At 37.5% G+C, this 15,115-nt stretch overlaps 1 protein-coding gene across 5 annotated transcripts in view; it reads right to left on the bottom strand.

Moving 5' to 3' along the window:
- DGKI (diacylglycerol kinase iota) overlaps window positions 1-15,115 on the bottom strand; it is a 459,796-nt gene that overhangs the window by 98,494 nt on the left and 346,187 nt on the right. For all 5 annotated transcript variants that reach the window (XR_009565254.1, XR_009565255.1, XM_060305263.1 and 2 more), the window contains 2 exons: window positions 2,702-2,781; window positions 405-449 (listed from right to left, as the gene is read on the bottom strand). Coding sequence is in view for 3 of the 5 variants with exons in the window: in XM_060305263.1 (XP_060161246.1) it covers window positions 405-449; window positions 2,702-2,781 (125 nt within the window). In the remaining 2 variants the exon portion in view is untranslated. The remainder of the gene's footprint in view (window positions 1-404; window positions 450-2,701; window positions 2,782-15,115) is intronic.

Below are 15,115 nucleotides of genomic sequence, written 5' to 3'. Positions count from 1 at the left end.
CTTGTGCCGAGGTGAAATGTGACAAAAAACGGAGAACAGAGCAGAAAAACCAACAGAACACAAAATCCACCCTGCATCTGAACTTTGTGCTGATGTGAACCAACAGACTCCCTGTCAAGCTAGTTTGAGTTGAGTTTTCTAGTATTTGGCACTGAAAGCCCTTCATTTTATAATCTTTCCTAAATGATCTGGGAGAACAGCCACAGCCCAAGTTTGCACTAGACTAGGACTGTCCATTTTGCAGGAAAATGCAAAATAATCAGAATGCCAACTTCATCTTGGTTCTTGGAGTGAACTCTATCCCTAGGGGAGGATATGGACTCTAATCCAAATGAGACATTAATTGACAGATGGACTTCTTTTGGATGGAATGTAAGAAACAAGGAGAGTCAATTATATGTTACCTGGTAATGAACTCTCTGGGAGCCAGAAGAAACTGACTGCAGGTCCTAATGAGAAAATGGAAAAAAAAAAAAAAATAACCCATACACCTTAAGATTAGTTTGAACAAACTGCCTCAACTCCATCACTAAACGCCCAATTTTATATTATTAAGCCCATCTGGAAAGCATCTTACTCTCCCCAGTCCCCCAAGGTTAAACAAAGAAGATAATGCCAAAAATAATAAAAGCACACCCAGTTGGACTAAGAGAAGAAAGGCCATTTAGCTATTGAAACTTATAAATCCTAAATAGCGTTTAGAGGTAAGTGATATAATTTCAAGGATAGAGAAGACCAAAAGTAAAAGACAGGCGATTTTGTTGTAATAAATGGGGATCCTAGTTAACTTGCACCTGGACTTTTGGTTTGTGCAGTAAGCTACTTAAGGCCCCTTAGGCACTTAGGAAGAATTTATTTATCTAAGACCAAAAACATACTGTCACGATAATTGTGTTTATACTGACAAGTTGCTTGGCAAACACAGGATTTCAGAGACTGAAAAGAAAAAATCACTGTCCAGCTCTGCATTATCAGGAAGTGCAAATTAACAGGGTTGAAATTAATGAGGCTTTACTGGAAGATTCTGAGAGCCAGGCTCCCTTTATAAAGTTTTATAACTAAATTGTCATCACTGTCATGTCCTGCAGGCTTCCTTGTTAACGAGCATAGTGATTCTATTTACAGATGTCAGCAATCCTGGCTACCTGGGTACCTGCTTCCCACAGGCTTTATCAACTTACTCTCTGAGCCCAAGTTCAAAACTTTTCCTCTTTATTTGTGCTTGCTCTTTCCTTTTTTCAATTTTTTTTTTAAGAATCCTACTTTTAGTTGTTGAATATTGGTGTGATAAGCATAACAGTAAGTTAATTTTCAACAAAGTCAATTCATCAGTCATATATTTTGCTACTGTGGAATCTTAAGTTACCCAAGTGTTTAAAAAAAAAAAAGCTTGGTATCAATTATGAGTCACTTTTTTTATTGCTGGGGTTTTTTTTGAGGGAAGTTCCACAATAAAAGACCAACATTATTTTGAAAATATGAGTTACTATATGTTCTAGGATTGATTTGGACCTGAGTCACATGTTAAAAAGTTCACAAATTTTTACACGTTAAATTTATCTTTGGTAAAAATAGCCAAGTGAAGCCACAAGTATAAACTTTGTTGACTTTTCTTCTCTCACCCTTATTAGTATTCACAGTTTGGCAACTATCTCAAAATATTCTACATTCCCAGTTCCATCTCTATCCTTCACAATGCTGAAGAGAAAAATTAGTAATTTTTACATTCCTTTATGCCTCCTACCTGAGTTTATTTCCACCAAGAGAAACAGACTCTAATGTTCAAAGCTAAGTAGCTACAATTTGAAGGGATTTTAAACACTATATATCTTCTTTATTTGTGATATTTACTTATGTATAATGTGTTGTCTGGAAGAGAGTTGCTCATCTTGGGGTATTTATCAAAATCACGCAAGAGCTTTAAAAATATAAATGTCTAGACCACATCCCAGAAAAGTGATTCTAATGTGCATCTTTCACCAAGAAACAAAGACAAAGAAGTGGCTGTTTATGCTTTTCGCCATTTGTAGAACAAGACACTGAATACTCTCCCTTGAAATTTTGCAAAAACAACCCATGACCACTGCAGTGATGGATCTGGGTTCTCCTGGCTTTGCTGGTGCAGTTCAAGTTCATGGGAATGTCACATATGAGACCTCCTCCTTTCTCTTTCTCTATGGTAAGACCAGATTGAGAAAAAAATAATAGATTATTCCTTTGTGTTCTGACACAAATTCTTTTGAAATATAGGTTTTTCTTTCCTGTAGAAGTTACATTTAAAAACAAATCTAGCTGTCTCTGACAGAAGTCTGTACTAGATGCAAAACATTAAGTAACGCCAAATCTGTTTTCCTTTATTATTTATCAGTGCCCTTTGAAATTCTGTATAGTTCAAAAAACACAGGTGAGCTGTCTGGCAAGACAAGGAGCTCCAGGCTATAGCTATGGATCACACTGGAGCAACGTGGTGCTATACTTAACCTAATCAACCTTTCCCACTCCAACCACCCGAGGAGGAAAAACAGCAGTGGGGATGGGGAGGGAGAAGATGCGGTGTATGCTTAAGAGACAAGAAAGACAAGGCCACCATATTTCCATTTCCTCCCCAAATGCATCATCTTAGAAGTAAATATAGATGGCTGGTAATTACTGACAAAAATGGAAAACTGAGCAGAATAAATTATTGGCTAAAGAAACTCACCTCCTGCAGGCGATCTATGTACATACGGCAAGTCTCCAAATCACAGTCTCCACGCACAACTAGAATACCCAGAGGGATGGCTAAGGGTGAAGGAAAGAGAAAAATCTAAAATAACATATTTGATTTTTCTATTTTGGTATAAATGCATTTTTTATGGTTAAAAAAGACCTCTCATAAATATAATTGGTTTTTTGGATATTTCACTATCTCCCGGCACCTCTTCTACGAGCTCAGTCTCTTTACTTATGCAGTTTTCATATTCTTTCCCTGCATGATCCGTGTTGCCCCTTGCCACGTGGCCAGCCTTCATTTCATTTTGTCTTAGTGGCCCTGATAAGAGGTACAATGTCATGGAAACAGTAGACTGACAGGGCCAGAGGCTGTTCACAGCCAGCTGCTAATTTATGTCTGTATTTGCAAGAGCCAAAGTACCAGAGAGGAATTAAAAAATCATGATGCTGGACACTTACCCCTTTCCCTCTTAAATGCATGGGGCTTAATCTTTATGTCACTTTGCAACAGTTCCCTATTTAAGAGACTCAAGCTACTCAAGGCACTGTTGTTACCTGGTGGCCAATGCCAGAATGAAATAGGCAAGAAACATTAAAAAAAAAAGCTTCTAGAAGGTTCATAGCTTAAAAATCCAAGTGATTTTAAAGACGGTCAGTGTAAATGTGGTAGCAGCAGGGCTTCAGAAAACAATGAGGAGAAGCTGTTACATGCCTTAAATACCTTTTTCAGGTGGTGGTAAATGTCATACAATGGCTTTAGTGGATAGAAATTCCTGCTTCAGATATAACCACAAGATTCCTGAAAAACTGAAAATAGTCTCCTTCCCAAAACTTCAAACAAAAAATGTATGTGTACATTTCTGATTTTAAAAATTCAGTTATACTATTAAACCCATGATTTAAAAAATATTTCAAAATCTTGAAGCAACCAACTAGAGATTAACAAGGAGATGACAGGACAGTTGTGTCCACTAAAGATTTTTAAAAATCTTTCACTCATTGAATTTTTTTTTTTTTGTGGTACACAGGCCTCTTACAGTTGTGGCCTCTCCCGTTGAGGAGCACAGGCTCCAGACGCGCAGGCTCAGCAGCCATGGCTCACAGGCCCAGCCGCTCCTCAGCATGTGGGATCTTCCCGGACCGGGGCACGAACCTGTGTCCCCTGCATCGGCAGGCGGACTCTCAACCACTGTGCCACCAGGGAAGCCCCACTCATTGAATTTTTAAAGCTTCATCATCAATAAATAGATCTGAAAATGCAAAGTGCTAGGGCTTTAAAAATGAATTATACAGAGAATAAAACAGATTTAAATGCATGGGAAAATCCTGAGGAACTCACCAAGTTGTAGAAAAGACACACATATAAAAAATAATAAATGGAACATAGGCTATGGTAAATGTATGAACTTAGTCACTTGAAAGCTATAGGAGAGAGGAAATAGTCTTGCCTGGAGGGTGGATTTGAGGCTCTCTGAAGGATATGGAGCCCCACTGGTCTCTTAGAGAAGCAAGAGTTGTCTAGAGAAAAAGATACAGAGTTTGCTTCTCAACATTACCTCCTAGACTGGTTCCACTAGGGAACCACTAGCTCCACTAATACCACTAGCTCGTACCTTTAGGTTCCCAAAGTGCTTCAAACATAAGCTGGAAGGCATCCATCATCTTGCAGAACTACATAAGCCTATGAATCAGTATGGTCTCTCTCACCGGAATAAGACTTATTTCCTTTTACAACCCCAATGTCTGGTAGGTATTCAATAAAAGTTTGTTTTTTTTAAAAAAAAAAAGGTGGGGAAGGGGGAGGAGGAAGACAGGCTTAGGGCCTGTTCAAGTGAGAAAGAGAAAGTGTGTCTTTAAGAGCTAAGTCTACTTTCCAGGATAGACAAAGAAGAAGGGTTTGGAGCAGGAGCAGAGAGTGTGCATTGGGTTGGCGCTTGCCTTTGCCTATTCTTCCAGAAGCTAAGCAAGAGAACAGCAAGTAAAAGGGTGAGGAACCATGTAAGTATCACATGTTTGGGGGAATAATAATCTGGAAAAATAATTTTTCTCCTTTTTTGAATATATACAGAAATATCCAAGAAGTCTTCAGTATGGTAATCATGCATCTTTGAAAGGAATGAAAGGGAAATTCAATAAAGAGATCCCTAATAGTAGTGACTAAAGTAATCATCCTCAGCTAGACTATTAAATAGGTCCAAATAAGGTGACCTACTTAAGTAAGAGAAGAATAAGGATTTCTAATACTTGAGGAATGATGAGGAAAACCTAGAATTTTAGCCTAGAAAGTAAATCAAAGGTTGTGGAAATAGAATACAGCTATAATTATCATGAGAATCCATGTTAGAATCTTTCTCTTAATTTCAAATGTGCAAATATAGAGAAATAAAATTTCATTAATATTTACCTATTTACTTAAATGAGGAGACACATTATATAGAAATGCAGGAATCTGGTCAACCCCTCTGACTATCAATGCTTGAAGTTAGTCTGGCCATAAATCCAATATACTTGGTAGCAGATATTTTAAACTACAATTAGAGATTGGATATTCCAGACCTAAAATAATGAATGTCTAGGAAAAAGTTTTCAAAGATGTGTCATTCATTTCTACTAAGGGTATAAAGTCAGCAACTTTGCTTATTCCTCAAGAAGCTGATGAAGAGAAACGGTGTATTTGATTGATATTAGCTATTCAGTTGGGGTAAAAAAAAAAAAAAAAATGGCATCCTATACCACAGTTTCATAGCATGATTACTGACGACTGTTGTCAAATTTATCCTATGAAGGTACAGAAAGAATTTACAGTCATTCTCTCTTGGATTCAAATCCCAGTGCTGCTTTGGTCTTACAAATGACTCATGCTTGCTGTTTGGTCTTGCAACTTCCTCAATTCCTTTGATCCTTGGATTGAAGGCTATAGTATTTAGAATAGGTATCGTCTAGGATTTTGTGAAGATTAAATACAATACTATATTTAAAAATGAATAACCAGATCATCAATGCTATCTTTCCCTCACTCCCTTTACTAACTTTTGAGCATCTTGAGCTAGAAAATGGTACATCCAATCATCTATCTTTCAATTTATCATACTACAAGGATTAGCTGGTAGTAGTTCCATAAGTTATATCCTGTTTACTTAAAGCTAGCATCTACTCTTTCCTTGAGGGTAAAGATAACTGTAGTACAAAAATATTGTAATCTGACACTTCCATTTGAGACTTTACATGGTGAAGAGAAACCAGAAACTTGTGGAAAATTACCACCTTCCTTTTACACTGCTGACAACCAACTGCCAAACCTCACTGAAGTTTCCTTCATCTTAATTGGGAGCAGGGAGACTACTTATCACCCAAGCATTAGCATTACTCTTCCTGATCTTGATGATTCATCTGATTTTAGCCTTGGAGATTTTATTTGACTCCAATAAGCATCAGTCGCTACTCAACCTATAGTACATAATGGAACTTTCATTGCAGGGGTCAAATGGAGTTTACAAGTTCTAACTAAGCAATCAAGAACAAGCTGGTTTCTAGATTAAGAAGGCAGATTTAACACACACTTACTTCTCCTGCACCAGAAATGCTACTAAATTACAGCACATGAATTTTAAAAAGACATAAACCAACAAAAAAAAGAGGAGAAACAGTGAGGAGAAAATGGTAATGAATAAAGCATATGGAAAATTGGTAACTGACTCAGAGCCCCTATAGAGTCTAATCCTAGACTATGGGTGGGGATAGATAAGAACTAATTTACACTTCAAAACCCTCGGAAGATGTGCAAACTGGCAACATCAGTTGAAGCTAAAATAAGAAGCACTGGATATTAAATCACTAGATTCCACCACCCACTCTTGGTAGGTGGAGTTACTTCACAGAAAATGGGGATTAACTGATCATCTACAGAATGCAGAGATCCCCAACTTTCTTCTCTCACTAGACTCTCCAAAAGCTGGCAGCCAGAACCCTACCTTCTTAGAAAGAGATCTGAAGACTCTTCTCTGGGGAATCCTCAGAGTTAAGAGAAAACATTCCATCCATGAAATATACACATGATTGTATTAAAAGATGAAGAACATGAAGAAGAAAAAGGAAAAGGAGCATCATTCAGAGAACAAACAAGTTCGTGAAATTTGATATAATAGAGTTTAATAGAAAGGTTAGAAGATGAAGTTGAGGAAATCTCCACAAAAGAAGAGCAAAAATAAAAAGAGGCAGAAAATAGGAGGGAAAAGGTAAGAACAATAGGACTGGTCCAGTGGTCCAACATTCCAATAACAGTAGTTCTAAAAACCAGAGAAAAATAGAGAGAGGAGTAATTATCAGAAACAAACAAAAAATCAAGACTATTTCTTAGAACTGAAGAACATCAGTTTCCCACTTGAAATGGCCCAACAAGTACAATAACAAAAGAACAACAGAAAGACATTTTATTTTGAAGTTTAAGAATATTGGGAACAAAGAGAAGAGTCTACAAGTTTCCAAATAGGAAAATCTAGATGGCAAAGAAAGGATCAGGGATTAGACTGTTTTAAACTTCTCAGAGGCAACTGTACAGTCAGAGAACCAATGAAACAATGTGTTCAGAATTATAAAACTTTTACAAATAATCCAAACTATCAAATTAGTCCAAGGGTTAAATAAAGGACACACCCTCTACTAAAAAGTTACTGCAGAACATGCACCAACAAAAGTTGAGTTTGCAACAAGAATGAGGAATGCAGGGGATATAACAAATGGGGAATCCAACAATGAAAAGATTTTAAAAAAACCCTCTAAGGGGATTGGGCTAGAAGAGTCTAGGGTGACAGATATATTGGGGCACTCTGACTCAATAGGCAGAGATGTAGAGAGCTGTCAACCATTGAGTCTCATCAACATTGGAGAGTTATTTTTCAACCAAAGGATAGAATGTCTAAGTGAGTCTGAACCAGTTTCTTACAATCATCCCCAGATGTGCTCTGCCTTAACCTGTTATTGAGAGAAAGAGTTAGGTCATGGTGAGGCAGAAAAATTCAAAGAAGTCCATCCCCTCTAACCATAGTTCCACTTGATAGCTAGAACCCACCTTAACACCCTGCCAAATGCTTTCCAGAATGCAGTCATGACCTTGCCCACTAAATTCTCATAGAATGGGCTCATAGGCACTCTCAGGGAAGCCAAAGCCAGACAGTAATCCAGAGACTCTTTTCAGCTCTCTCGAAAGCCTTCAACTAAAAGTGAAAGCATCATCGCTTCCTTGCAGAGGGAGGTTTAGGACTGCTACTTGGTGTTTCAAAGCCACTCTATCTGAATTAGGGATGCATATATTGATGACAAATATATACCTATGAAGAGAATGGCAAGTACAAAAATCTGTATACTGGGATTATCTTGGTAGGAGAGGGCTAAGGGGAGATACTTGTTCTGTTTCTTAATCTGGGTGGGAGGTACATGAATGCCCATTTTACTACTAATCATTTTATATACATACATATGTGCATATATGTATGTGTGTGTATATATATATATAGGGGTATAGGTGTGTGTACATATATGTATGAACAACATTTATGAACAGAACATGTATGTGTGTGTTTATGTGTGTATGTATGTGTGTGTGTATATATACATATATATGTGTGTGTATATATGTATAGTATTTCAGAATTGAAAATAAGAAATACAACCTATCTGTGGCAACTGATTTTAATGATAGTGCTGCTAAAGTTCACTGCATATTCTCTGATGTTCTCTGTGAATTAGACAAAAGTATAACTTAGCATCAAATAGGAAAATGAGGGAAAACAGTAGAGAAGCCATCAAAAGCCCCCAAATGACACCTACTGCTGCGATCCATCTCAAGCAATGGACACGGCATATTGAGCAGTCATAACCCTATGGCTTGTCATGGCATGTGTACTTGTTTGCGTGTGTGTTTATATAACAAGCAGCAGGATGATCTCTCTGCCTTATCTGGGCCTCAGAAGTCTCTAGAGCAGCAATGTCCAACAGACCTTTCTGCATGCCCAATGCAGGGGCCACTAGCCACATGTCATATCGAGTACTTGAAATGTGGCCGGTGTGAATGAGGAACTGAGTTTTTATCTTATTTGATTAACTTATAGTTTAAATAACCATATGTGGTTAGTGAGCATTAGAGTTTTGTTCTCTGTGGAACCAAAAAGTTGAATGTCCTTAGTACCAGATTCAATATATTTCAAAACCATCCATGTTTTAACCTTTCCATGAGTAGCGCATAGATCCAGCAAACAAAACCACTTTTCTCTTTGCCCCTACCTAGTTGGATTCAATGTGCTTCCTAATTCCTAGCAGTAGTATTCCCTGGTTGACAGAGGACAAATTTATTTCCCTTATTCTATATCCTACCTTTCTTATCCTAGCTTTCTTAATCACTTCTCTGACCCTCCTATCAAAACATACTCTCAGATCCTTCTTGGTACTTTGGTATAAATGACTAATAATTAATTAAAGGGTTAACCCTCTAAAAAGCACTTGAGTTTCAACATGTTTGAAAGTTGGGCTAACATGACTGTCATAGACTAAATGTTTGGGTGTCTCCCAAATTCATATGTTGAAGCCCTAATCCCCAATGTGATGGTATCTGGAGATGGGCCTTCTTCGGGAGATAATTATGGTTAGATGGGGTCATGAGGGTGGGACCCTCATGATGGGATTAGTGTTTTTATAAGAAGAGACACCATAGAGCACTCTCAAGCTCACTCTCTCTCCCCCTTTGAGGACACAGCATGAACGCAGCAATCTACAAGCCAGGAAGAGAGCTCTCACCAGAAACCAAATCAGCCGGCACCTTGATCATGGACTTTCCAGCCTCCGGAACTGAGAGGAAATAGATCTCTATGGTTTAAGTCACCAGGCTATGGCATTTTATTACAGCAGCCCTAGCAGACTAAGAAAATGAAAAGCTTTGACAAATTTAGGTAAAGAAATACAAAAGAAATTGTGGAGTTGACTGGCAATCCTCAGCCCTGAGGATTATACTACCAATTACTTCTTTCCAGCCAAAACATGAGCCCTGCCCTGGCTCCCATCTCAGATTTCACCCTGGCATCCATTAACCTCCTTTCCCTATTTCTGTTTGTTTAAATGCCTCATAATACAGAATGCAATTAAATTAATTGGTTGAGATGACGGTGGTGTGGGAAGACGCCGAATTAGTGTCTCCTCACGACTAGGGTGCTTGCTGGCCACTGGTGGGGGATCCTGACGCCCGAGGAGATGGGAGGAACCCCCAAGTGAACCACCACCCCATGCAGCATGTGGAATTTTGGTTCACGAGCTGGGGGTTGGGCCAAAGTTCCTGTGGTGGGAGCTCCGAGTCTGAACCACTGGACTAACAGAGAACCTCAGACCCCAGGGAATATTCATCAGACTGAGGTCTCACAGAGTTCCTCATCTCAGCACCAAGACCCAGCTCTACCCAACAGCCTACAAACTCCAGTGTTGGAAGCCTCAGGCCAAACAACCAGTAAGAGAGGAACACAATCCCATTCATAAAAAAAAAAAAGAGAGACCGTAAAAAGATATGTCACAGATGAAGGAGCAAAGTAAAAAGCTATAAGACCAAATAAATGAAGAGGAAATAGGCAATCAACCTGAAAAAGAATTCAGAGTAATGATAGTAAAGATGATCCAGAATCTTGGTAACAGAATGGAGACATGGATTGAGAAAATACAAGAAATGTTTAACAAAGATCTAGAAGAACTAAAGAACAAACAAACAGAGATGAACAACACAATAACTGAAATGAAAAATACACTAGAAGAAATCAATAACACAATAGCTGAGGCAGAAGAACAAATAAGTGAGCTGGAAGACAAAATGGTGGAAATAACTGCCGAGGAGGAGAATAAAGAAAAAAGAATGAAAAGAATTGAGGACAGTCTCAGAGACCTCTGGGATAACACTAAACGCAACAACATTCGAATTATAGGGGTCCCAGAAGAAGAAGAGAAAAAGAAGGGGTCTGAAAAAATATTTGAAGAGATTATAGTCGAAAACTTCCTTAATATGGGAAAGGAAATAGTCACCCAAGTCCAGGAAGCACAGAGAGTCCCATACAGGATAAACCCTAGGAAAAACACACCAAGACATATATTGATCAAACTAACAAAAGTTAAATTCAAAGAAAAAATATTAAAAGCAGCAAGGGAAAAACAAAAAAAAAACATACAAAGGAATCCCCATCAGGTTATCAGCTGATTTTTCAGCAGAAACTCTGCAGGCCAGAAGGGAGTGGCAGAATATACTTAAAGTGATGAAAGAGAAAAACCTACAACCAAGATTACTCTACCCAGCAAGGATCTCATTCAGATTCAATGGAGAAATCAAAAGCTTTTCAGACAAGCAAAAGCTAGGAAATTTAGCACCACCAAACCAGCTTTACAACAAATGCTAAAGAAACTTCTCTAGGCAGGAAACACAAGAGAAGAAAAAGACCCACAAAAACAAACCCAAAACAATTAAGAAAATGGTAACAGGAACATACATATATATGCTGTCTAAAAGGGACCCACTTCAGACCTAGGGACACATACAGACTGAAAGTGAAGGGATGGAAAAAGATATTCCATGCAAATGGAATTCAAATGAAAGCTGGAGTAGCAATATTCGTATCAGATAAAATAGACTTTAAATTAAAAACTATTAAAAGAGATAAGGAGGGGCACTACATAATGATCAAAGGATCAATCCAAGGAGAAGATATAACAATTATAAATGTCTATGCACCCAACATAGGAGCACCTGAATACATAAGGCAAATGCTAACAACCATGAAAGAAGAAACTGACAGTAACACAATAATAGTAGGGGACTTTAACACCCCACTTACACCAATGGACAGATCATCCAAACAGAAAATAAGGAAACACAAACTTTAAATGACACAACAGACCAGACAGATTTAATTGATATTTATAGAATATTCCACCCAAAAGTGGCAGAATACACTTTCTTCTCAAGTGCCCATGGAACATTCTCTAGGCTAGATCACATCCTTGGTCACAAATCAAGCCTCAGAAAAGTTAAGAAAACTGAAATCATATCAAGCATCTTTTCTGACTACAATGCTATGAGACTGGAAATCAATTACAGGGAAAAAAAACTGTAAAAAACACGAATACAAGGAGGCTACACAGTGCGTTACTAAGTAACCAAGAGATCACTGAAGAAATCAAAGAAGAAAAAAAAACTACATAGAAACAAAGGCAATGAAGACATGATGACCCAAAACCTATGGGATGTAGCAAAAGCAGTTCTAAGAGGGAAGTTTATAGCAATTCAATTTCACCTCAAGAAACAAAAAAAATCTCAAATAAACAATCTAACCCTACACTTAAAAGAACTACAGAAAGAAGAACAAAGAAAGCCCAATGTCAGTAGAAGGAAAGAAATCATAAAGATCAGAGCAGAAATAAATGAAACAGAAAGAAAGAAAACAATAGCAAAGACCAATAAAACTAAAATCTGTTTCTTTGAGAAGATAAAAAAAATTGAAAAACCCTTAGCCAGACTCATCAAGAAAAAAAGGGAGAGGACACAAATCAGTAAAATTAGAAATGAAAAAGGAGAAAGGAAAAATCACAACTGACACCGCAGAAATAAAAAGGATTATAAGAGACTACTACAAACAACTATATGCCAATAAAATGGACAACCACGAAGAAATGGACAAATTCTTGGAAAGGTACAATTTTTCAAGACTGAACCAGGAAGAATTAGAAAGTATAAACAGACCTATCACAAGTAATGAAATTGAAACTGTAATTAAAAATCTTCCAACAAACAAAAGTCCAGGACCAGATGGCTTCACAGGTGAATTCTATCAAACATTTAGAGAAGGGCTAACACTGATCCTTCTCAAAAGCTTCCAAAACATTGCAGAGGGAGAAACACTCCCAAAAATCCATTCTACAAAGCCACCATCACCCTGTTACCAAAACCAGAAAACAATATCACAAAAATATAAAATTATAGACCAGTATCACTGATGAACATAGATACAAAAATCCTGAACAAAGTAGTAGCAAACAGAATCCAACAACACATTAAAAGGATCATACACCATGATCAAGTGGGATTTGCCCCAGGGATGCAAGGAATCTTCAATATATGCAAATCAATCAATGTGATACACCATATTAACAAACTGAAGGATAAAAACCATACGACCATCTCAATAGATGCAGAAAAAGCTTTTGACAAAATTCAACACCCATTTATGATAAAAACTCCAGAAAATGGGCATAGAGGGAACCTACCTCAACATAATAAAGGCCATATACGACAAAACCACAGCAAGCATCATGCTCAATGGTGAAAAACTGAAAGCATTTCCACTAAGATCAGGAACAAGACAAGGATGTCTACTCTCACCAGTCTTATTCAACATAGTTTTGGAAGTCCTGGCCACAGCAATAAGAGAAGAAAAAGAAATAAAAGAATACAAATGGGAAAAGAAGAAGTAAAACTGTCACTGTTTCCTGATGACATGAAACTATACATAGAAAATCCTAAAGATGCCACCAGAAAACTACTAGAACTAATCAATGAATTTGGGAAGGTTGCAGGATACAAAATTAATGCACAGAAATCTCTGGCATTCCTATACACCAACAACGAAAAATCAGAAAGAGAAATTAAGGAAACACTCCCATTTACCATTGCAACAAAAAGAATAAAATACCTAGGAGTAAACCTGCCTAAGGAGGCTAAATACTTGTATTCAGAAAACTATAAAATACTGATGAAAGAAATCAAAGATGACATAAACAGATGGAGAAATATGCCATGTTCCTGGATTGGAAGAATCAAAATTGTGAAAATGATTATACTACCCAAGGCAATCTACAGATTCAATGCATTCCCTATCAAGCTACCAATGGCATTCTTCACAGAATTAGGACAAAAAATTTCACAATTTGTATGGAAACACAAAAGACCCTGAATAGCCAAAATAATCTTGAGAAAGAAAAATGGAGGTGGAGGAATCAGGCTCCCAGACCTCAAACTGTACCAGAAAGCTACAGTAATCAAGACAGTATGGTACTGGCACAAAAACAGAAATATAGATCAATGGTACAGGATAGAATGCCCAGAGATAAACCCACACACATATGGTGACCTAATTTATGACAAGGCAGGCAAAAACATACAATGGCGAAAAGACAGCTTCTTCAATAAGCAGTGCTGGGAAAACTGGACAGCTACATGTAAAAGAATGAAATTAGAACACTACCTAACACCATACACAAAAATAAACTCCAAATGGATTAAAGACCTAAATGTAAGACCAGACACTATAAAACTCTTAGGGGAAAACAAAGGAAAAACACTCTTTGACATAAACCACAGCAAGATCTTTTTTCACCCACCTCCTCGAGTAACAGAAATAAAAACAAAAATAGACAAATAGGACTTAATTAAATTTCAAAGCTTTTGCACAGCAAAGGAAACCATAAACAAGATAAAGACAACCCTCAGAATGGGAGAAAACATTTGCAAATGAAACAACAGACAAAGGATTAATCTCCAAAATATACAAACATCTCATGGAGCTCAATATTAAAAAAACAAATAATCCACTTTAAAAATGGGCGGAAGACCTAAATAGACATTTCACCAAGGAAGACATACAGATGGCCAAGAGGCACATGAAAAGATACTCAGCATCACTAATTATTAGAGAAATGCAAATCAGAACTACAATGAGGTATCACCTCACGCTGGTCAGAATGGCCATTATCAAAAAGTCTAGAAACAATAAATGCTGGAAAGGGTGTGGTGAAAAGGGAATCCTCTTGCACTGTTGGTGGGAATGTAAAATGTTACAACCACTATGGAAAACAGTATGGAGGTTCCTTAAAAAACTAAAAATAGAACTACCATATGACCCATCAATCCCACTACTGGGCATATACCCTAAGAAAACCATAATTCAAAAAGAGACATGTATCACAATGTTCATTGCAGCACTATTTACAGTAGCCAGGACATGGAACCAACCTAAATGTCCATCGACAGATGAACGGATAAAGAAGATGTGGCACATATATACAATGGAATGTTACTCGCCATAAAAAGAAACAAAATTGAGTTATTTGTAGTGAGGTGGATGGACCTAGAGTCTGTCATACAGAGTGAAGTAAGTCAGAAAGAGAAAAACAAATACCGTATGCTAACACATACATATGGAATCTAAAAAAAAAAAAATGGTACTGACAAACCTAGTTGCAAGGGCAGGAATAAAGATGTAGACATAGAGTATGGACTTGAGGACATGGGGTGGAGAGGGGGAAGCTGGGGCGAAGTGAGAGTAGCATTGACATATATACACTACCGAATGTAAAACAGTTAGCTAGTGGGAAGCAGCATCACAGC

The sequence above is a fragment of the Globicephala melas genome, chromosome 9 (assembly GCF_963455315.2).
Source record: "Globicephala melas chromosome 9, mGloMel1.2, whole genome shotgun sequence".
Classification (NCBI taxonomy): Eukaryota; Metazoa; Chordata; class Mammalia; order Artiodactyla; family Delphinidae; genus Globicephala; species Globicephala melas.
This window is presented reverse-complemented; position numbering and strand designations above follow the sequence as displayed.